Source organism: Pleurodeles waltl, chromosome 1_2, assembly GCF_031143425.1.
Source record: "Pleurodeles waltl isolate 20211129_DDA chromosome 1_2, aPleWal1.hap1.20221129, whole genome shotgun sequence".
Taxonomy (NCBI): Eukaryota; Metazoa; Chordata; class Amphibia; order Caudata; family Salamandridae; genus Pleurodeles; species Pleurodeles waltl.
In genome coordinates this window covers 929840118-929864136 of record NC_090437.1, presented here as the reverse complement: position 1 = coordinate 929864136, position 24019 = coordinate 929840118, and the positions used below count along the sequence as shown (strand labels likewise).

The 24019-nt window shown below is 44.5% G+C and overlaps 1 protein-coding gene across 2 annotated transcripts in view; it reads right to left on the bottom strand.

The window, feature by feature from the left end:
* The window catches only part of MTMR7 (myotubularin related protein 7), a 372736-nt gene that overhangs the window by 239580 nt on the left and 109137 nt on the right, over positions 1 to 24019 (bottom strand). For both annotated transcript variants that reach the window (XM_069200518.1, XM_069200527.1), the window contains exons 5-6: positions 23139 to 23267; positions 6782 to 6916 (exon numbers count right to left, since the gene is read on the bottom strand). In XM_069200518.1, coding sequence (XP_069056619.1) covers positions 6782 to 6916; positions 23139 to 23267 — 264 coding nt within the window. The remainder of the gene's footprint in view (positions 1 to 6781; positions 6917 to 23138; positions 23268 to 24019) is intronic.

Below are 24019 nucleotides of genomic sequence, written 5' to 3'. Positions count from 1 at the left end.
AAAACCCTTAGGGGATTCTTCACCGGTGGGAAGTCACAAAAATCTCAGTCTTTGTCCTCTCTCAGGCAGAAGCAGCTACTGCAGGCTAACCCAGCAAAGCACAGTCACAGGCAAATGGGTACTACTCCTCCTCCAGCTTCACCAGCTCTTCTCTTGGCAGAGGTTCCATTTGGTTCCACAAGTAATCTAATTGTTGGGGTATTGGGTCCACTACTTATAATCCTTTCTGCCTTTGAAGTAGGCAAACTTCAAAGGAAAGTCTCTCTTGTTTGTAAGATCCTGCCTTGCCCAGGCCAGGCCCCAGACACTCACCAGGGGGTTGGAGACTGCATTGTGTGAGGGCAGGAACAGCCCCTTCAGGTGAGAGTGACCACTCCTCCCCTCCCTCCCAGCACAGATGGCTCATCAGGATATGCAGGCTACACCCCAGCTCCCTTAGTGTCACTGTCTAGAAAGAGGTGCAAATAGCCCAACTGTCAAACTGACCTAGACAGTGAACCCACAAACAGGCAGAGTCACAGAATGGTTTCAGCAAGAAAATGCCTACTTTCTAAAAGGGGCATTTTTAAACATACAAGCTAAAAATCAGTTTCATTAAAAGATGTATTTTTACATTGTGAGCTCAGAGACCCTAAACTCCAAATTTCTATCTGCTCCCAAAGAGAATCTGCACTTTAATAACATTTAAAGGCAGCCCCCATGTTAATCTATGAGAGGGATAGGCCTTGCAACAGTGAAAACCGAATGTAGCAGTATTTCACTGTTAGGACATGTTTAACACACAAGTACATGTCCCACCTTTTACATTGCACCCTGCCCATGGGGCTACCTAGGGACTACCTTAGGGGTGCCTTACATGTATAAAATGGAAGGTTTAGGCCTGACAAGTGGGCACACTTGCCAAGTAGAATTGGCAGGTTAAAACTGTACATACAGACACTGCAGTGGCAGGTCTGAGACATGATTACAGGGCTACTCATGTGGGTGGCACAACCAGTGCTGCAGGCCCACTAGTAGCATTCGAGTTATAGGCCCTAGGCTTCTCTAGTGCGCTTTACCAGGGACTTACTAGTAAATTAAATATGTCAATCAGGAATAAACCAATCAACAATACAACTTACACAGAGAGCATATGTACTTTAGCACTGTTTAGCAGCAGTAAAGTGCCCAGAGTCTTAAATCCAACAAAAACAGGTCAGAAAAAATAGGAGGCAGAAGGCAAAAAGATTGGGGATGACCCTGCAAAAGGGCAAGGTCCAACACAATCCCCCCCCCCACCAGCCTAAAGCCAGGGAGACTAATCAATACCTTGATGGACTTCCCTGATTGGGGTGATAGAACAGGGACCCAGACCAACAACAGCAGGGGCATGTTCCAGTTCTACACCTTCCTGACTCCAGTTGGATCCCTCTGTCTATACTCTCAGGGCCCACTAAGCTGACCCATGGGGAACCCCTCTCCTCACCTGCAGATACTATCTGTGCAGCCCCTAACCTTCCTTTGCTCACAGGTGTATACCAGGGGGTAGACAGCACAACCATGGCCAAGACAGTGGTGTGGGCCCACTATACCCTTGAGGTATGACTCTTGTCCCCCCCACCCCAGGAGCAACTCTGTCCACCAGGACAGCAAGCCACAGTGGCCATTGACAGCTGTCAGGGATGACAGCCAGGCCCCAGGCCTTTCAAGGCTATCCAACCACTGACTGTAGAAAGTGGGGGGTAGTTGGCCCAGGTGCCTGGCACACTTTGACCACTCTCCCTTCCACCAGGTCAGGGGTGACAGCCTGACACTGGTCCTCCCCTTTAGGGCTCTGTACCCTCCCTCTATGAGCGGTACCCCCAGAGTCCAGAATGGTCAGGCTGCTTGTGGAGGCAGTCCTGCACAATTCTCCCACCAGTGCTGGGATGTTACACTGCAACTAGTCTTCCAACCTAGGGTATGTACCCTCAGGTTGGACCAGGGCCATTGCCCTTCTTTCTAGCATCCTGCACCCCCCCATTAGGAGTGATCCCACCCCCCAGAATCCAACATGATAGGGGCACTGTTAGCAGTAACCCCTCCCTATAGGGTTGGGGGGGATGGGGGAGAATACCCTGAACCTGGCCCTTCAACCCAGGGTCTGTACCCTTGAATTGAACTGGGGTCAGGGGTGAATCTTTCTCTCCCCTGCCTTTACTCCCAGGGTTCTGCACCCCCACCATGGAGAGTACCCTAGAAGTCACACCGGGTGGAGGGGGTGATTGGGCAAACCCCCCCACCCCCCAAATCAGGTCAGGGTTTACCCTTTCACCTGCCCCTCCAGTCTAGGGTCTGTACCTTCAGACTGGACCATTGCCTGGCAATCCAGGACTTATGGGGAGCACACCTACCCCCCAACAGGTCAGAGCTTATCCCCTGATCCTGACCATCTAACCCAGAGTCACCACCCTCAAGCTGGACCACTGCCTGGCAAGCCAGGACTTTCTGGGAAGCACACCTAGCCCCCACAAGGTAAACACCTTCCCAAAGGACCACATGAGAGTCTGGCTGGTGCTAGTCCCCTGACCTCTGCCCACCTGGCAGAGCCTGGTTCCCCCCAGCCCAGAAATGGTATCACCAAGGTCATTCTTGGGGGCCTCTGACCTCAGAGCTAATCCCTGACCCTCCAGGTTCTTTACTGGGGCCAGCAACCCCCTCTCAACCCTCTGTCTGGACTTCTGCACCCCCTCACTAGGAGTGGTTCTTCCAGACCCCAGAACTGGTGAGATGCTGGCTACAGCCACCCCCCAAGTTCTCCTGACATTATGGGTCTCCCTTAGCACATGACCCTATGGTACAGGCTAGTCTCCGCTCCTAGTGTTCACTCATGGAACCCTCCCAGACCTGGGACTGGACCTCTGGCACTCTGGGATTCAGCCCACCCCCATTCCCTCTCCTCTGAGACTGGACATGGGATCCCTCACCCATCCTACAACACTGGGACCTACCTGGGACACTGCAATCCTTTCCCACCTCACCTGTTTGGCAAATACCTAAGTCACTCCCTTTAGGATCACCCCCAAGTTCCTCTTGGTTCCAGAAGTAATCACATTTTCAGGGACCACTACTTATACTCCCTTTTGCCTTTGAAATAGGCAAACTTCAAAGGAAAGTCTCTGTTGTTTGTAATATCCTGCCTTCCCACAGGCCAGGCCCCAGACACACACCAGGGGGATGGAGACTGCATTATGTGAGGGCAGGAACAGCCCTTTCAGGTGTGAGTGACCCTGCAAAAGTGCCAGGTACAACACATGGTTAAAGAGCTACTTATGTGGGTGGCAAACTAGTAGCATTCAATGTACGGCCATGGGCACATGTAGTGCCCTTGACTAGGGACTTACAAGTAAATTAAATATGCCAATTGTGTATGAGCCAACATTGCCATGTTTTAGGGAGCGAGCACATGCACTTTAGCACCAGTTAGCAGTGGTAAAGTGCCCAAAGTCCTAAAGCCCACAACAATAAGGTCAGAAAAATAGGAGGAAGGCAAAATGTTTGAGGTGACCCTTCAGAAAGGGCCATTTTCCAACACAGACAATTGACAGGAATATATTTATTTAGATAACCCAAACCAGGGACAGCTCTTGTGAGGGCTGCCTATGCAATTGTCTCTTGCAAAGCTTTTAGTGCAAGCATTTGAGACACAGCACACATTATGCAGCAAGTAGTAAGAATGACACCCTGCAAACCAGGAAAATGCAGCAAATAAAACGATTATAGAAAAAACGAGCCATAAAAACTAAAGTTAATGATAACAATTCTTGCCCTTCTCGGTTTTCACAAAAGAAGGGGTCTGATGAAATTCTGGGGATTCGTTGGAGAGACAGGAAGAGAACATTCTGACCTCAACTGTTCAAGCGCTAAGCAACAGTGTTCATTCTAACTACAATATTAGAAGGCTGGAATGATAACACTAAAAAAATACACATAACCTTGCACACTAAACCTGTAACCAAAATATACAAAACATTAAAAGTAATGACCACATCAATATTTTCTATATAAAAAAGAAATGCTTAAAATGTTGATCAATAAGATTTTTTTGTCATGAGGAGTGTTAGAAATGGGGTCTTTGGTTGACAGTCAGGTTACCCCCTGTTCAAGCAAGACCCTCATTCTAGTCAGGGTAAAAGAGAATCACCCTCAACTAACCCCTGCTTACCCCTTTGGTAGCTTGGCAGAGCAGTAGGCTTAACCTCAGAGTGCTAGGTGTAAAGTATTTGTAGCAACACACACAATAAGTTAATGAAAACACTACAAAATGACAACAGCAGTTTAGAAAAATAGGACATATTAATCTAAACAAAACAAGACCAAAACAACAAACATCTGACATACACAAGTCAAGTTATGAATTTTTAAAGATTAAACTCAAAAATAGCGCTTAGAAACACAAAATGCTTCGATGAGGTGTTAACACTGCGTCGTGACGGAGTCGTTCCCAACAAGCCGACACCAGCGGCGCCGGACACGGAGTCGCGTAGACCGCCAAGTACAGTACCTTTGGTGAAGAGTGAAAACAAGTCGATGCGCGAAGTCGGGGATTGCAGCATCGGTGCGAAAGGCTGAATCCGTGCACTTCGAGCGGCGTCGGTCACGACGTGGTGCAGCGACTTCCACGGAGTTGCGGACTTCAGCGGGGCTGCAGCTTCGTCGGGTCTGCGAAGAGCATCGCGTTCCAGCGAAGGTCACGCGTCGGGTGCAGGCAGCGTCCCCGGATTCAGCAGTGACGTCGGTCCGAAGTCACCCGAAGTCGATTTCCTTGGATTTCCACCAGCTTTCCTTTCAAGGGCCCAGGGACTGGATAGGGCACCACTTGTCAAAGCAGGAGTCTCTCCAGAGACTCCAGGTGCTGGCAGATAGAAGTCTTTGCTGTCCCTGAGACTTCAAACAACAGGAGGCAAGCTCTAAATCAAGCCCATGGAGATTTCTTCACAAGATGGACGGCACACAAAGTCCAGTCTTTGCCCTCTTACTCTGGCAGAAGCAGCAACTGCAGGATAGCTCCACAAAGCACAGTCACAGGCAGGACAGCACTTCTCAGCTCTTCTCCAGGCAGAGGTTCTTCTTGTTTCCAGAAGTGTTCTAAAGTCTGTGGTTTTGGGTGCCCTTCTTATACCCAGTTTCTCCTTTGAAGTAGGCCTACTTCAAAGTAAAGTCTCTTTGGAATGTGAAATCCTGCCTTGCCCAGGCCAGGCCCGAGAAACTCACAGGGGGGTTGGAGACTGCATTGTGTGAGGGCAGACACAGCCCTTTCAGGTGCGAGTGTTTGGGCCTGGCAAGTGGGTACACTTGCCAACTCGAATTTACAGTTAACTGCACACACAGACACTGCAATGGCAGGTCTGAGTCATGATTACAGAGCTACTTATGTGGGTGGCACAACCAGTGCTGCAGGCCCACTAGTAGCATTTGATTTACAGGCCCTGGCACCTCTCGTGCACTTTACTAGGGACTTACTAGTAAATCAAATATGCCATTCATGGATAAACCAATCACATACACATTTTGTAAAGGAGCACTTGCACTTTAGCACTGGTTAGCAGTGGTAAAGTGCCCAGAGTAACACAAACAGCAAAATCAGAGTCCAGCACACATCAACAACCTGGGGAACAGAGGCAAAAAGTTAAGGGAGACCACGCCAAGGATGAAAAGCCTAACAAGGAGCAACAACCTATTTGACCAACGCTTAGCATAAAGAAAACCACTACATAATGCATTATACTTTGCACAAACTATGCCTTTATGTGGTAAACACTGTGGGCATCATTAAGTGTTGACCGCCAGACTCGTGGTGGCGGTCAGACCGCCACCAATGCAGCTGTTTGAGCACACCATTATGATCGCGGTTGGACCGCCAGCACCACCAGATTACAACTACACGATGCCCTGAGAATTAGGACCTCCTTCTCCACCAGCGACTTCATGGCAATATTACTTCCATGAAAAGGCTGGAGGAATCGGGCAGCAGAGGTCCCCCTGACCAGCATCGTTGCAAAGTTCACTGTCTGCTCTGCAGACAGTGAACACTGGAATGGTTCTGGTGCACCCTACGCACTACAACATTGCCGCAAGCTCTATTACGAGCCAGAGACAATGTTGTAGGCTGTTTCCCGCTGCGGCAGCGAGCGGACACTGAGTTTCTGCCCGCTGACCCAGCAGGAAACTCGTAATGGCCCTGGCGGGAAGGCTGCCACACTGGCGGCAACCTACCCGTCAGAACTTCAGCGGATGGGCTTTTCCGTCTTCCTAAGTCATAAGCAGGCCCTGTATCTCCAACCATGCGAGTCTACTATTTTAGAAATGTGTAGAAAATGTATGGTACTCTCCCCCAGATTTGCAGCACTGGTACAGTAACTATACTAAACCAAAGTAGAGACTCTTAGGGCCATATGTACAAACACATTTTCCCATAGACACAGAATGGGAAAAACTGCTTGCTACATCTGGCCCTTGTTTCTTTAACTACTAAACCTACATAAGCACACAGAACGGGTTAGCTGCTTGTGCACAATATAAATATCAAGTGATGACTAAATCAAATATTTCTATGGTGCATCTAGCACATGAAATAATATTCAATATTTTCGTTTACCTTTTTTCAATGCTTTGAAATTAGGAGTACCTGTTTGTACATCATCCATGTCTCAATGTGTAACACCATTTCAAATAATAAAGAAAATAAAATAGATTGGTACAGCATCAAATGTTTAATGAGGTCTCCCATGTTTACTGTTTATTCATACATTATGTTGCTTACTTTAGGTCGTGTATCAACAACATAAACGTAATCGCTTCTTGGATTGGCCTTTCGAATAGCCTGAAGCAGCTGCTCGTCTTCAAGACATCGAGCACTGAAGCCAGACAGGGGTTGGCTACTCCTGCAGATTGAGGCCTACACAAATAAAACAGAAGTTATGACATAACAGTACAGAATGCATGCAGTGCCCAATGCAGTCAATGCAAAACAAGAAATGGTATGAAAAATTAATTTTGCAGTATGTAACAATAAAATAATTTGAATGCATCAAAGGGGGCGGGAGGGAGCTTGGGGTGCGCGAAGTATCTCTAGAAGCCAGCGGTGTTGCTTGCTCCCGTCTTCCCTTCTAAACTCCATATTTCCAGGGCCATGCTCAAGTGTGGAGGAGATGGTGGCCTTAGCAAGTCTCTTTAATGTGATAAGGTCTTGTTGGTAGTCAGTGCTAGATGCTTTTACTGGGAGCCAGTATAGGCCAGTGGCCAGGACCCAACACCATGAGACAAAAATGGGTAAGAGGTTACAGCCCAGAGGGTGGATACCTACATAGCAGTCTTCACTGGCACTAGAGATAGGATCGAAGGTTTGGTCAAGATTCCTTCCATGCCGCCTAAAAGCAGCCCTGTCTCCATCCACCTACCCCAAAGACTCAAAGAACAATTTAAAATGGGTCTCATTGTTCTAGGCAATTCTACACTCAAAATGGACTTGCCAGCACAAGAGATGTAAGCACACAGGATTAAGGGCCTCATTTACAATGCCCTTGCGCTGCCGCAGCATCTTTTTTTTTTTTTTTTTTTTTTACACCGAGCCAGCTCTAAATCCACAAAATGTGACTCTAGGGGCCTCTAGTGTCCCTTTTCACCCAAGGGCGTCAGTTACTGCCAATGATGTGCAAGGCAGGTGTTCCCAGGCAAAAAAACACGCAGAACTGAGGCAGTGAAATATACAACATTTCACTACGTCATTCTGCACCTTTACTGTGTCAGAATTTTACCGTCTGCTCAGAGCAGGCGGTAAAAGTGATGCAGGGCTTTTGTCTATGGAGGCCTCCTTGCATTGCTTGAGTAGCGTAATTTTTTTTTTTTTTTTACACCAGTCCAGCAATGCGTGACTTTAGAGCCACAGATGTGTCAGAATTTCTGACACATCAGTGGAAATCTGTGCCATGGATCTGTGTGTTATTAATACAGAGCATCCATGGCGCCATTAGGCAGTCGCAGGGCACCACAAGAAATCTGATGCATGGGAGCCAATGTGTCAGGTTCTTGTAAATGAGGCCCTAAGTGTCTCATACAAATGGAACTTCAGGAGGGGCCAGCAGAGACAGGGGCATAGCTTGGTCAGTATGATTGGGCGAGGGAGGTTGGTGTGAACTTCAGATTTGCCAACAATCATGCATACATATCTTGTTAAAATACATCCAATGATAAGCAGGGCACAGGGCAGGGGCTTAAGGGGCAGGGTGTATTGTTAGGAGTACTTAAAACACAAAAAATGTCCAACCAAAATCTTTTAAAGACTTTAACCCCTTCGCTGCCAGGCCTTTTCCCCCTCCTGTGCCAGGCCTTTTTTTGGCTATTTGGGGCAGTTTGCGCTTAGGCCCTCATAACATTTTGTCCACATAAGCTAGCCAAGCCAAATTTGCATCCTTTTTTTCCCAACATCCTAGGGATTCTAGAGGTACCCAGACTTTGTGGGTTCCCCTGAAGGAGGCCAAGAAATTAGCAAAAATACAGTGAAAATTTCGTTTTTTTCCAAACAAATGGGAAAAAGTGGCTGCAGAAGAAGGCTTGTGGTTTTGACCAAAGGGTTTGCGGTACTAAAATCACCAGCTTCCCAAGCTTTCAGGAACAGGCAGACTTGAATCAGAAAACCCAATTTTTCAACACAAATATGGCATTTTACTGGGACATACCCCATTTTTTAAAAAAATTGTGCTTTCAGCCTCCTTTCAGTCAGTGACAGAAATGGGCGTGAAACCAATGCTGGATCCCAGAAACCTAAACATTTCTGAAAAGTAGACAAAATGCTGAATTCAGCAAGGGGTCATTTTTGTAGATCCTACAAGGGTTTCCTACAGAAAATAACAACTGAAAAAGAAAAATATTGAAATTGAGGTGAAAAAAACAGCAATTTTTCTCTACGTTTTACTCTGTAACTTTTTCCTGCAATGTCAGATTTTCAAAAGCAATATACCGTTACGTCTGCTGGACTCCTCTGGTTGCGGGGATATATAGGGCTTGTAGGTTCATCAAGAACCCAAGGTATCCAGAGCCAATAAATGAGCTGCACCCTGCAGTGCGTTTTCATTCTATACCCGGTATACAGCAATTAATTTACTGAAATATAAAGAGTCAAAAATAGGTATCAAGAAAACCTTTGTATTTCCAAAATGGGCACAAGATAAGGTGTTGAGGAGCAGTGGTTATTTGCACATCTCTGAATTCTGGGGTGCCCATATTAGCATGTGAATTACAGGACATTTCTCAAGTAGACGTCTTTTTTACACACTCTCTTATATTTGGAAGGAAAAAATGTAGAGAAAGACAAGAGGCAATAACACTTGCTTTGCTAATCTATGTTCCCCCAAGTCTCCTGATAAAAATGATACCTCACTTGTGTGGGTAGGCCAAGCGCCCGCGACAGGAAACTCCCCAAAACGCAACGTGGACACATCACATTTTTTTAAAGAAAACAGAGGTGTTTTTTGCAAAGTGCCTACCTGTAGATTTTGGCCTCTAGCTCAGCCGGCACCTAGGGCAACCTACCAAACCTGTGCATTTTTGAAAACTAGAGACCTAGGAGAATCCAAGATAGGGTGACTTGTGGGGCTCTGACCAGGTTCTGTTAACCAGAATCCTTTGCAAACCTCAACATTTGGCTAAAAAACACATTTTCCTCACATTTTGGTGACAGAAAGTTCTGGAATCAGAGAGGAGCCATAAATTTCCTTCCACCCAGCGTTCCCCCAAGTCTCCCGATAAAAATGATACCTCACTTGTGTGGGTAGGCCTAGTGCCCGCGACAGGAAATGCCCCAAAACGCAACGTGCACACATCACATTTTTTTAAAGAAAACAGAGGTGTTTTTTGCAAAGTGCCTACCTGTGGATTTTGGCCTGTAGCTCAGCCGGCACCTGGGGAAACCTAGCAAACCAGCGCATTTTTGAAAACTAGAATCCCAGGGGAATCCAAGATGGGGTGACTTGCGGGGCTCTGACCAGGTTCTGTTACCCAGAATCCTTTGCAAACATCAAAATTTGGCCAAAAAAACACTTTTTCCCTCTCATATCGGTGACAGAAAGTTCTGGAATCTGAGAGGAGCCACAAATTTCCTTCCACCCAGCGTTCCCCCAAGTCTCTCGATAAAAATGGTACCTCACTTCTGTGGGTAGGCCTAGCGCCCACGAAAGGAAATGGCCCAAAACACAACGTGGACACAACACATTTTTTCACAGAAAACAGAGGTGTTTTTTGCAAAGTGCCTACCTGTGCATTTTGGCCTCTAGCTCAGCCGGCCTGGGGGAGGGCTGGGGTGCGAGCAGAAATGGCCTAAAATAAATTTGCCCCCCCACCCGGGGAGCGACCCTTGCCTACGGGGTCTCTCCCCCTGCGTGACATTGGCACCAAAAAACAAATCCCCGGTGCCTAGTGGTGCCTGCCCCCTTGGGGGCAGATTGACCTAAAATCGCCCAATCTGCCCCCAAGGGGGGCAGAAATGGTCTAAATACAATTTGCCCCCCAGGGGAGCGACCCTTGCCTAATGGGTCGCTCCCCATCTCTAAAAAAACAAACAAAAAAAAAAAACCACAAAAAAAAATTGCCCTGGTATCTAGAGGTTTCTGCCCCCGGGGGGGGGGGGGGGGGCAGAAATGGCCTAAAATAAATTTGACCCCCCAACCCCCCCTCACCCCCCCCACGGGAGCGACCCTTGCCTACGGGGTCGCTCCACCTGTGTGACATTGGCGCCAAAAAAAAAATCCCTGGTGCCTAGTGGTTTCTGCCCCCTTGGGGGCAGATTGACCTAAAATCAGCCAGGTCTAAATACAATTTGCCCCCCAGGGGAGCGACCCTTGCCTAATGGGTCGCTCCCCATCTCTAAAAAAACAAACAAAAAAAACCACAAAAAAAAAATATTGCCCTGGCGCCTAGAGGTTTCTGCCCCCCTGGGGGCAGAAATGGCCTAAAATAAATTTGCCCCCCCAACCCCCACTCTCCCCCCCCCCCGGGAGCGACCCTTGCCTACGGGGTCGCTCCCCCTGTGTGACATTGGCGCCAAAAATAAAATCCCCGGCGCCTAGTGGTTTCTGCCCCCCTTGAAGGCAGATTGGCGTAGCAAAAAATGGCCGATCTGCCCCCAAGGGGTCGCTCCCCATCTGTAAAACAAAAAAAAATAAAAAAATCCCCGGTGCCTAGTGGTTTCTGGCCTAATCAAAATAGGCTGATCTACTCCCCAGGGGGGCAGAAATGGCCTAAAATAAATTTGCCCCCCCCAGCTCTCCCCCCCGGGGAGCGACCCTTGCCTACGGGGTCGCTCTCCCTGCGTGACATTGGCGCCAAAAAAAAAATCCCCAGTGCCTAGTGGTGTCGACCTAAAATCGGCCAATCTGCCCCCAAGGGGGGCAGAAATGGTCTAAATACAATTTGCCCCCCAGGGGAGCGACCCTTGCCTAATGGGACGCTCCCCATCTAAAAAAAAAAAAAAAAAAACTAAAAATAAAACACAAAAAAAAGAATTGCCCTGGCGCCTAGAGGTTTCTGACCCCCCTGGGAGCAGATTGGCCTAATAATAGGCCGATCTGCCCCCAGGGGGGGCAGAAATAGCCTAAAATAAATTTGCTCCCCCTGCGTGACATTGGCGCCAAAAATAAAATCCCCGGCGCCTAGTGGTTTCTGCCCCCCTTGGAGGCAGATTGGCGTAGCAAAAAACTGCCAATCTGCCCCCAAAGGGGTCAGAAATGGCCTAAATACAATTTTCCCCTCCAGGGGAGCGACCCTTGTCCAAGGGGTCGCTCCCCATCTGTAAAAAAAAAAAAAAAAAAAAAATAATCCCCGGTGCCTAGTGGTTTGGGGCAGATCGGCCTAATCAAAATAGGCTGATCTACCCCCCAGGGGGGCAGAAATGGCCTAAAATAATTCCCCCCGCCCGCCCCCAGGGGGAGCGACCCTTGCCTAAGGGGTCGCTCCCCTTGCGTGAAATTCACGAAAACAAAAAAAACTCCCTGGTGTCTAGTGGTTTCTGCCCCCAAGGGGGGCAGATTGGCCTCATCAAAATAGGCCAATCTGCCCCCAAGGGGGGCAGAAATGGCCTAAATATAATTTGCCCCCTAGGGGAGCGACCCTTGCCTAAGGGGTCGCTCCCCACCTAAAAAAAACAAAACAAATAGAAAAAAAAAAAAAAAGATCCCTGGTGCCCTAAAGGCCTTCCCAAAAAAATGCCCCCCCTGGGAGCGACCCTTGCCCAAGGGGTCGCTCACTTATGCCAATTTCCAACAAAAAAAAGAAATCCCTGGTGTCTAGTGGGGTTTCAAAGGGAAGGAAATACATTTCCTTCCCTTTGAAGCCTCTCTGGGCCTCCCCCACGTGATTGAAAGAGAAATGCTGAGATGGGGGAGACCCTGTGACTAATAAGCGCGCGTTTACGTCACGGGGGGGTCAGGGGAAGGGCTTCCCCTTCCATCCCCGCCTTGGGAGGGGGGGGGGTGTGCACAGGGGGGGCACGCTAGCGCTCCCCCCAGTTCCCGTGCCTTGGACGAGGTGACCTCGTCCAAGGCACAGAACAGGTTAAAAACAGAGAGGTGACACCAAGAGTGTATGTGTTTTTGTCTGTGTCTGTAAAAATCCCAGGTGAAACCTGAGACATCACCATACCTAACTGAAAGTACTTGTACCCAACTATTTACTACAGAATTCATTTTGAGGGGGGGTGTAACACCCCAAACACCCCCGTGAAGCTACACCCTTGAGTAGACACCACACTCCCCCTTTAGCAGAGATAAATATTTGTTCAGTGCTACAGTTCTAGAAATAGTACACTGCCACCAGGGATCAATGTCGACAACCTAGAACATAGACAGTATCCCATGTCACCTAGAGTGCACAATTGGTGCATCCCACATGGTCTCACATAGCTCTGATCCCAGTCCATAGTTACTTTGCACTAATGCTATCTCAGTTTTGGACCCAGCCACATGCAAATAACAAAGGACCTGGGTATTGCCCGAGTAATTACCAGTGGGTGAGATTAATTCAAGTATTCCATCCATCACAATTTTGTACACTTTAGTGTATTGCTCTTAGTGGGAGCGGCTATGCCCAGACGTGGGTCTTGTACACACTGTGTAAGTGAAACCAAGCTAGAACTGAATGATGAGTCCTAATTAAGGTGATTGTTTTTGTTTCAGTTCAGTGGGGACCTGCCTGGCAGTTTGGGAAGAAGGCCTCCCACTGGAGCAGGGTCAAGACTGAATTGCATATGACTGGGTCCAAGCTGAAGTGGCATTGTATGCAAAACAATGATTGACTGGGATTCTGCCCAAGCAACTACCAGTGGCTGAGAATAATTTAAGTATTCCATCTATCACTTTTTTGTATACTTAAGAAAAACATTCAGCAGCAAAGATGATCCACATTGCCAGAATGCATGACATAGAATGAGTACACTGAAAGACCTCTCTACAAGCTACCTCTAGAAAACAGAATACAATTCTGGCATGCATCACTTTTAAAAAAATGGGTGGAACATCTTTCTCTGTCCAAGCAGCCAAAGTATGACCCAGTCGGAAGGTCCAGTTCTACATTTCAAGCTACAGAGCCTGCACCTCCATGCCTTGATATTGAGCGTGGACATTTAGCTTTGTTTCAGTTGCCATCAAAAGCAGTATATGACTCTACCAAGACAGTGTATTCCGGAAGGTGAAATAAGTTTGTTGCTTGGTGTTCTGATAATAAAGTGGACCCTTTGAGAGACCATCTATTATATATTCTACAATTTTCCTTCGCTTTAGCGCAAGGCTGTACCATGTGCATGGGCAAAGTTTACTTTGCTTTATTATCAGCATTCCTCTGCCTTCAGGACCAACCATACCTATTTAAAATCGCCAATTGTTTTAAAATTTTTACCTTTTTGTAGGTGCTTCCTGGGGGGCTCACGAACAAATTCCCCGCATGCCATTTAAATCACACTTAGACATGTGTGTCTTGAAATAGGTATATATTGCTTTTTAGTTTTTCTAAAAATATATCAATATAGGTTAAAAAAAAATCTAAGTTTATGCTTTATGTAAATATGTATGCCATCGTATTTACATAACATAAGTGGACAACTGTGTGCATACAGGTTTATCTGTCTTTCTATGATAATACACACATATATATAAATATATATATATATATATATATATATATGGAGAAGATATGTATAAGTATAAGTGTATAACTATTTAACTATTAGAAAATGTAGATGTCAATATATTTCTCTTTATGTGCGTGGATTGTGCTTTATAAAATGCTATATAAATATAGGAAAAATAACAATTCTTACACAGTCTATCAATATTTATGCACAGAGCCAACTGTCTGACCATGTAAATATTATTACATGTGTGTACATATGGATGTGTGTTTGTATATATAGCAGGGTTTGGGCCTTGTACATAAAAGTTAATGAGTATAATGTGCTTATGTGTGTATGTATAAATATTGCTATATACTTAGATGCGTGCGTATGGCTGTATACACATAGATATACATTTTTACTTATTGGCGGATACATATAAGTATAAATGTATACATACATACACATATTATATTTATTAAATTTTATATATATTTCTCTTTAAAACTCTGCCTGTACCTTCACTCTCTGATTTATCCCAAACCTTTCTTTTTCCCCCAAAGTCTATCCAAATATAAAGCATGCAGTAGGACAAAGTCTGATAGACATTCTCGCACTTACAGTTACAAAACTTTGCCAGACCAGGCATACACAGACAGATATTTCAGTTTTCGTTTATGAAAGAACTGCACCCACCATCTTTCATGCTTACTGTTCCATGCCTGTTCATCCTTTGCAGCCATCCAATTCACAATAAGCATATTCACAAGGTATGGGGCTATTGACTTATGCTGCTCTAGTGACTCACTGTGACTCAGTCACTCTTTATACAAGAGTCTTGTAATGCCCATCCAGCAGTCAGTCGAGTTAACATAAAGATCTGGGGCATTCGATTTCCGGACCAGCCTCCAAGAAGTATTCAACTAGAATCTGCCAGTTAGTAGCAAATTTATGATCCTCATCATAAAGCCAGAATGTAAGTTTTTCCATTGCTATCAAAGTCCAGAACTTGCTTGTCCATTCATGCATGGTAGGGACCCTGGATATTTTCCATGCTATGGCTATCAGTTGTTTCACTGCTAGCAGCATATTAAATGCTCCAATCCCCCTCATGACATAATCATAGCCCTCCAGTTAAAGCCCCCAAATTATAGTTGCCGGATGTGGCCGCAATGGCTCAAAACCTCTTTCCAGTACAGGGTCAGCTTGGGGCACTCCCACCACATGTGGACCACATCGTCTTCATGGCCACAATTACTCCAACACAAGCCGTTAGACTGGCTGTACATGTGCTTCAGCTGGTGCAGAGTAGTATGCCACAGCATGATTATCTTGTATTGGGATTCCCACTGGTGTATTTTTTCACACAGGGATAGGGTATCATCCCATAATGTTTGCCAATGTTTTAAATGGATTTAGCAGAGTAGGTATTGAGGCCGGTGCTCCATGTACTTCCTGTGTTTCAGTTTCCTTAGTAGGGAAGGCATAGATACTGAATATGAGACCCTTGGGACCCAAATAAATGGTAAAAAGTTTCTCCCACTTTGACAGCGGTCATGAGGCCGATAGCTTACTGGGAAAAGGGCCCCATGTCTCACCTGGAAGTAAGGTAGTTGTTCGGTCGCCTACAGACCAAAGTCTTTTTTGCACATTGAAAAGTCCTTGATGTCTCCCAGCTAAATAAATCCCACAACATTCTGCAATGCCCCACCGACCTCGGCAAAAAATCTTCTTTCTGCACCTCTGGGGTAAAATTATTTTGGCTTGCAAGAGCATGAAGGGAGACAAAAATGTAGTAACTTAGGGGGTTATAGACATGGAGTCCCGAAATATTTTGAGTATTTCACAGATCTAGCAAACTGCAGACCTCACTTGCCTTGGGACACACGCTGCAGCCCAAGGTGCCCACCCCATAACCGCTGTATCCAGTGGCAACCTATTTTGCAGAGGGACTGTTCAAAGAATATCCAAAGATGGGCTGCATAGTAATATTTTTTGGATATCTGGAAGCATCAGTCCCCCTGTCTCTTGGCATCTTGCACGACTACTCTCACCACCCACGCTTGCTTTCCCCCACCAGAAAAAGTGAACAATGTCTTTCTGAAGTATCTTTACATCACTTCCTGAGATTGAAAAAGGTATAACAAACACAGGAGGATATTATGCTTGATGACTGCCATTCTCCCAAACCAGGAGACATAGCGAGACCTCCAGCGAGACAGATCAGATCAGATCAGATCAGTGATATACAATCCCAGTTATTTGAGCTTCTTTCCTGCAGCCCACCTGCGTGAGAGCAGGTTTGTCAACTCTGTAAGCGTTTCTGGTAAAATACCCGCTATCAAAATTCTGATTTTTCTAGGTCTACTTTGAACTCGGATATCTTAGCATATGTATCCATGACTTCCATCACCTGCGAAATTGAGTGTATGGGATTAATCAGTGCGAGGAGAATTTTGTATGCAAATAGATGCACATTATGTCACCCCCAACATGCATCCCCTAGATCCCTGAATGCTTTCAATGGTTGCAACCAAAGGTTCCACTGCAAGAACAAATTAAGCGCAGGGACAGGGGCATCTCTGTTGTGTGCCTCAATGCAAGGGGATCTCTCTCGACCTCACACCCTTAACCAGTACTCCAGCACTTAGGGATTTATTAATGGCCGCTATCCACATGTTAGGTCCAATGCCCATTGCCTCCAGAACCTTGAAAGAGGTAGGTCCAACTGGCTCGGTCAAATGCTTTTTCTGCATCTAGCAACAGTATGGCCATGGGAATGGACCTAAGGGTGCCTTTTCCATCAGATATAGTTCCCTTCAAATATTATCTGTCGCTTGTCGATGGGGGACAAATCCGGATTGGTTTGGATCAATCAGGTATGGCATGTGCTGTAGAAGTCTATTCACTAGAATCTTTGTAATATCTTTACGTCTGTATTCAGGAATGAAATAGGGTGGCAGAAGTCACATTTTGATGCAAGTTTACCCGGTTTTGGCAACAGAGTTTTATGTGCCTCATTCATATAAGGTGTCATTGTACAGGATGAGAGAAAGCAATTTTAATGAGCAGACAGATGTGGAATCAAGGTTTATAAAACATATTGCTGAGGTAATTATGCCCTGGGGCCCTATCAGGGTGGAGATCATGGACTGCCGCTGGTACCTGGATATCAGATAATAATTCATCTAACTTGTCAATGTTAGATTTGCTTAGGAATGGGAGCTGCTCTTCTGCAATCAAGGCTCACTCTTCTAGCAGATTAAGAATCTGAACTGAGTAAGTATGCAGAGTGTGTTTAGGAACATAAATGTTGAATATGTTACAAGGTTTCCCACCTATACGAACCCTGAAGGTAAGTAAAGCTGCCCTCAGTAGCTTCTTTAGCAATGTGTGCTATTTCATAAGGGAAAATACTTGTGTATGGCAATTATTACTCCTCGTTTCTTTCCAGTGAGAGGGGTAAAGATTTGTGTGGGGCAGTGTTTATTATAGCCTTAGAACCCGCCGTAGCGGGCTCTACCAGCTATTAAAGGCCTGCTCCCCGCGTTAAATGCCCGAGCCGAAGGCGAGGGCATTTAACAAGGGAAAGGGCCTTTAATAGCCGGTAGAGCCCGCTACAGCGGGTTCTAAGGCTATTAGAACATTCTGCCACTCAGGGCAGAATGTTCTATTTAAAAAAACAAATTGCTCACAGAGCCCGAGGGGATTAAAATCCCCTCGGGCTCCGTGAGGCTTTCTTCACAGCTGCTGCTGTGAACAAAGCGAACATTGGAATGTTGGCGCTGCGGGCTTTTACCGGCCAGTAAAAGCCTGCAGCACTCCATTGTTTTCAATGGAGCTTCCAGCATTCCAATGTTCTAATATAGCCTTAGAACCCGCCGTAGCGGGCTCTACCGGCTATTAAAGGCCCGCTCCCCGCGTTAAATGCCCGAGCCGAAGGCGAGGGCATTTAACAAGGGAGAGGGACTTTAATAGCCGGTAGAGCCCGCTACGGCGGGTTCTAAGGCTATTAGAACATTCTGCCACACAGGGCAGAATGTTCTATTAAAAAAAAAAAATGTTCACGGAGCCCAAGGGGATTTAAATCCCCTCGCGCTCCGTGAGGCTTTGTTCACAGCTGTTGCTGTGAACAAAGCGAACATTGGAATGTTGGCGCTGCGGGCTTTTACCGGCCTGTAAAAGCCCGCAGCAGTCCATTGTCTTCAATGGACATGCCAACATTCGAATGTTCTAATTCTCATTAGGTTTGTGTCTGAGTTTCTAAGATGTGTCTCTTGGAGGCACACTATATCTGGGGCTGCCTCTCTGATTTCCCTCCACACTCTGTGATGGTTAATAGGGACATTTAATCCAGAAGTTGAGGAACTCAAATGCTCCTAGTGCAACCAATACACCCAGAAGCCACTTTCCAGCTCCCAATCCCCCAGGCTACACAGCCATATCCCCACTTCACAGCTATGATCGAAGGTCCATAGTGCTCAGTGTCTACACAAACAAACGGCAAGATCAGGCTACGTTCCATAACACAATATAAGACCTAGAATGTCTCAGCTGTCCACAGGCCCTGGTGGCCACAAGGATCAGAAAGCATCATAAGGCTCCTAGCACAGCGTACCTAAATATATCCCAAACCTTTCTGACTACTATGGACTCCCAAACATCCTCTCCAAATGTATCCAAATATTTCCACCACTCCCAATAACACATCAAGACTACCCTTTACTAATCCACTTCAATTGATATATCTTTTAAAAAAATAAGGCAGATGCTTGAGTTCTCAAGAGTAAAAATTTAACACAGTTGCCACAACTAATCCAAAAGAAAACAAAACAAATACACTTTTACTAACCTTATTCATTTTTACGCCTAGCGTTGGGTTCTGGAGAAGTGTTCTACTCACAGCAAATCACTATATAAAGACAATTTTCAGTTACAAAGTACTGTTGAAGATTCATCTAGCATAACCTCGATTTCTCTCCATTTCTTCAACTACTTTACTTCCACGAGCCGTGTGAACTCTCCCCCTTCTGAATAAACTCTACCATTACTAGTCACTTATTTTTTCACATTAACCACCATATTAATCTGTCTCAAACCTCCACCTACTCGACTGCCCCTTCTGTGTCCCTTTAGAATCCATTCCTCTCATTCATCCTAGTCTTTCCATTCCTATCTTTTACCCTCCGTTAAGTCATTCACTCTATTTGAACAAGTCACCTTTTGTTTTCCCTTCTCTACTCTAGGTATCACCCTTGTCCTACTTTCACTAATTGATTTGCATCTCTTTCTCCCACTTTCCTCCATTTCTACAATTATTAAGTTCTCCCCTCTCTATCCTGCAGCCAGATCTTTATTGTGCTCCCACCGCTCCACTGTTTCCAACATCACCTGCCTCACCTTTCCACTCTCTTCCTACAAAACCTCAAAGTTATCACTCTTCCATCTTGCCCCTATCAATAACCTTCTCACCTTTTTCCCTCCTTCTTCTCCTCTTTTTCCCCCTTGCACCACACAGGTCACTCTTAACATTCTTGCCCAAACAGCCACCCAGACGCCAGCTTAAAGAGCATGGAAAAGAGATCTATAGAATTAGGCACAAGTAGAAGATGCAGTAGGAAGGCAACTACAGCTCAAGGCTGGCAGGGATAAAAGTGTGTCTTATTGGGACTCTATACTGATGGAACTGGTTCCCAAATGAGATGATGAACCACTGTGAAACTGCATCCGGGGTGGCATTGTAGTGCTTGATGTAATATAGGGAGCAGGGTGTACACTTCCTCCAATAATTACCTGTATCTGAAACCTGAGTCACAGCAACCTGGCTGGATTTATCTGAACTCAAGATACACCATGGTAAAACAGACAGATGTAAAAGATGCAAGGACAGGGAGAGCTCCATCTCCGCTCCTCTATACAGTTGCGGAGGCAGCCACTTTTTCCACTGTTCTAAGTGGTGTTAAAAAACTAAATGATTCATGACGTACACTACTTGCAACCAAATGTGGCTGATGTGTCCTTTTATTGCTCTTTATACTATATAATTTAATCAATAGAATTATTTAAAGAAAAACATATTCTTCAAATTTTATACCACCTTCTTTTGTACAGGGACTGCTGTTAAATCATTTACAGTTGTGGTATGTTCTTCTGCTTACAATGGTTCCATGACTATTGTTTTAAAAGGCTGACGTGTAACCCTATGTTGTTCTAACAGACAACGTGATGTGAAATAAAATACATGCTTTTTGAGTTGATGCAGAATATGACTTGTTAACAGATGAATGCATCAATATCTTGGAAAGCCCAGACTGTTGAAAGACATTTTGTATGCTGCTTGTGTGTGATGCGTGCACCAGACCGGACACTACCTGTCCTTGATACTTGAACCAGACCAGATTATGCCCATCTCTGATGCCTTTATCAGAATACTGAACCCTACCCATTACCAAAACCCAATTTTCCCTTTCCTCGCCTTTTTATATGTCTCATATGCACGGCTGTAAAATATATACAGTTGGTTATTAGATTTTTTTTATTCCTAGCTTAGAGAAATTCCAATGCTGTCTTTTTGGATACTGAAGCAAGTCTAATACCAATCTGTTTCTCCTTGTTTCTAACTAGGAACATTTCCAATGGCACCAACTTAAACACTGATGTATCCAACTCTTTCTTCCTTGGAATCTACAGTCAACTTGGGCTCCTACATCAGCGCATAGCACTCGAGTTACTGTTTCACACTACTTCCTCAAGCCAGCTTTTATCTCTGCTTCCTGAGCTTCCATTATACTATACCGGAGACCCGTGATGGATTACAAACCCAAAAACTTGACAGCACCTAGTACATTGTAGTTTTGGAGCCAGTCCAATAAGGAATAAAAGCAGACTGCTAAAGTACAAAATATAAAGTAGTACATAAATATAGTAAGATTACAACAGATGTAGCAAAACTGGACTATCATCCACATTAAAATTTGCTTATAAGAGACTGCTCTTTTTCAATTACCACTGGCCAGCTTGTTTCAATCAGAGCAGCATAATTTTCCTTTCTTGCAGTTTAGCTGAACTACCGCAATCCTAGAATAGACAACCACTGACCATCTTTCATAAAATAGAGAAAAGGCTCCCCACGATGCTAGGTTCAAATTTAGAACTTAGCGGACGAGTTACTCCGTCACATCGGTGAATGACAGCCCATCTGCTGAAAACTAAATCCCATAGGCTATAATGGGATTTAAATTTCGGCGGATGAGATATCAGTCACAGTTTTGATGGAGTAACCCGTCCGCCAAGTTCTAAATCAGGCCCTTAATCTTGTTGGGGTAAGGTGTAGTTCTATTGTTATTTTACAGCAAACTGATTGGCTTTTCGTTTGTTGTTGGACATTAAAAAAAAACTAGCAGTATTTAAAGTGACATGAAAAAAACTACAGTATTTTTTATTAAAGAATCAGGTAAAAGAATCTTAATTTAGCAGTGCATCACCTAATTCACCAGTTGTTTAGAAAGCAAGGCTGAAGAATATTGTTTTTTAAGTTCTAATGATTCAAGTAAAATATGGCCAACAGCAGCTTAGAGAAAACTGGAAACAGAGGTTATCAGTGGGTATGTTTTTTAAAACATTTGTGAACCAAACATAGGCGTTTCAGTCGTGAACAAGTGCCAGTCACTTGCCAACAGACAAAATTGCCCAAGTGTTTGCACTTGTCCTGGTCTAAAAAAGCGCAGTGCTGATGAAATTTAGGAATTTTGTCCAATGTTTTCCTACATTCTGGAGAGATATAAGGGAACAGTTGTGAAACCATGCCAACCAAAATAATGTCCCTTACTATCTAGATTGTGGTAACAGAGTAGCAGTGCAGTTACACTTCCCATTCTGTGGTTGCTGAAAAAGGTGGATTTTATGACTATTTTCAAGCACTCTTATTATGCAGTAGATAGCTCCTGCTAAAAACTCATCTTTTGTGAATGTAGAAGATGTCTTGGTAGATTCAACTGTAGCTATATATATATGTATATATATATATAATCTTTTAGTCAATGTTTGCACTGATTGCTAAAGATATTATCACAATAACACCCTAATTGATACAACCAAAGACAAAAAATATGCCTGGCTACGGTTAGCTTCAGCTATTAGCAAATACGATTTAAATGTTACATCTAAAAGCATTACTCCCCGTTAATAATCTGCTGAAGAAGTGAAATGGGAAGGATCATTGACCAGCTAACTCAAGCATGCAGCTAGATTGTACACAACATTAAAGTCCCTTTGTTGATTGTGTGAGGCTTACTTTTGGATAATCTTCAAACCCCTGCTCAAGCAAACAGATGTTCCCCAATGAAAGTAATACACAGCACAAAACAAGATGGATAACTACACCACCCTCTCTCTTAGTTTACTCTCTCCAGTGCCTTGTCTCTGACCTAAGGTTTAAGGAATAGAAAGACAATCTCTAGAAGTGCATCAAACCCAAGTCTGTTACTTCATATTGAATAGGAGTTTCTACGAACCTATCTATCCAGTCCTTGCTTCGGATCATGGTTCCTAAGCAGAGGACCAGATTTGGACGACCTGTGCAATAATCAAGTCTACAGAAAAGTTACTCTGTGTTGTTTGGTTTTGTTGGTGCCCCGGAGTCTTAAAATGAATACTCTCTGGAGTCCAAAAGGTAGCAGCTGGCAAGCACAAAGTATTTAAACATCTGAAAAGTCTTGCATGTTATACAAACACTTGCACGTTATTGCTCGAGGTATACCATGTTTCTGCTTTTTATTATATGCTTCTGATTACTCAGTCTGAAAAATGTTATCAGATTCAGGTAATTACATTTTTACATTTTCTATTTTATTCTGAGCCTACTTTTTTTATGACAACACGAATGGACTGTTAAATCAGAAAAGCCAAATTAAATATTACATTTTACAGATTAAATAAAAAATGGCCACGTTAAAGTTGCAAAAGAATGGTAATAAAAACTCAAACTTTTTGACTAATGAAAACACAAGAAAAGAGTACTTACATTGTTATCTTGGCAATAATAGGAGAGAGCAGGAAAGCGACCCCTGCTCCGAAATTTTGAGCTGCCCACTATGATCGGGGCGGAAGCAGATTTGGGGACATATAATTCACATGGATAAGAATCACACACCTATTAAGAAAAATTGAGGGACATTGTTAATTAAAAATGTGATACTAAGTGTTATCAATAAAAACATGCAAAAACCTGTACTACCACATTATCAGAAACTCCGAGAGTCCAAAAACTGCAGACAAAAAAGAGAATATATTAGGCAGGATGATGTCCATCCTTCAGGCCTGGGATTTATTCGAAGCAGATAAACTAATTTATTTTTGCATGTTGCTTGCTTTTTTTAAAATAATTTGACCTCACCCTTACAGAGCTGCATAGAAATACAGCAGGCGAAATAGCATCCTCACAGTAAACCGTAAACAGCTCAGTGACTCTTCACAGAACAGATCAGAACAAAGTGGACGACTTCTCCCTCTCAATACACCATTTAATAAAGGCAAGCCTGAAACTGTGTAAAGCCAAGGTAAGCGACTCTGACTTGACCTTAAAGTGCTTATTACAGGAAATCGTATAATTAAAGTAGTGTACATTTATTTTACTATCCCTTCTTCGATAATTCAATATTTACAGAACATATTACACACCAACTTATTCTCTCTGACTGGAAGGTTTTCCTAGGGGACAGTAACATCGATTGAGGTTATTCAATTGGCACCACTGCTGATTTGTTCATCTTGATCATTTTGGGTAATGATGTGATCCAACACTGCAAACCTACTTACATGAAAGAAAGATTCTATCCTGGATTTCATCATCCTTAAGGATGACTTGGTCACTATAAAGGATCACATTTCTGCAAATGAGTCTCA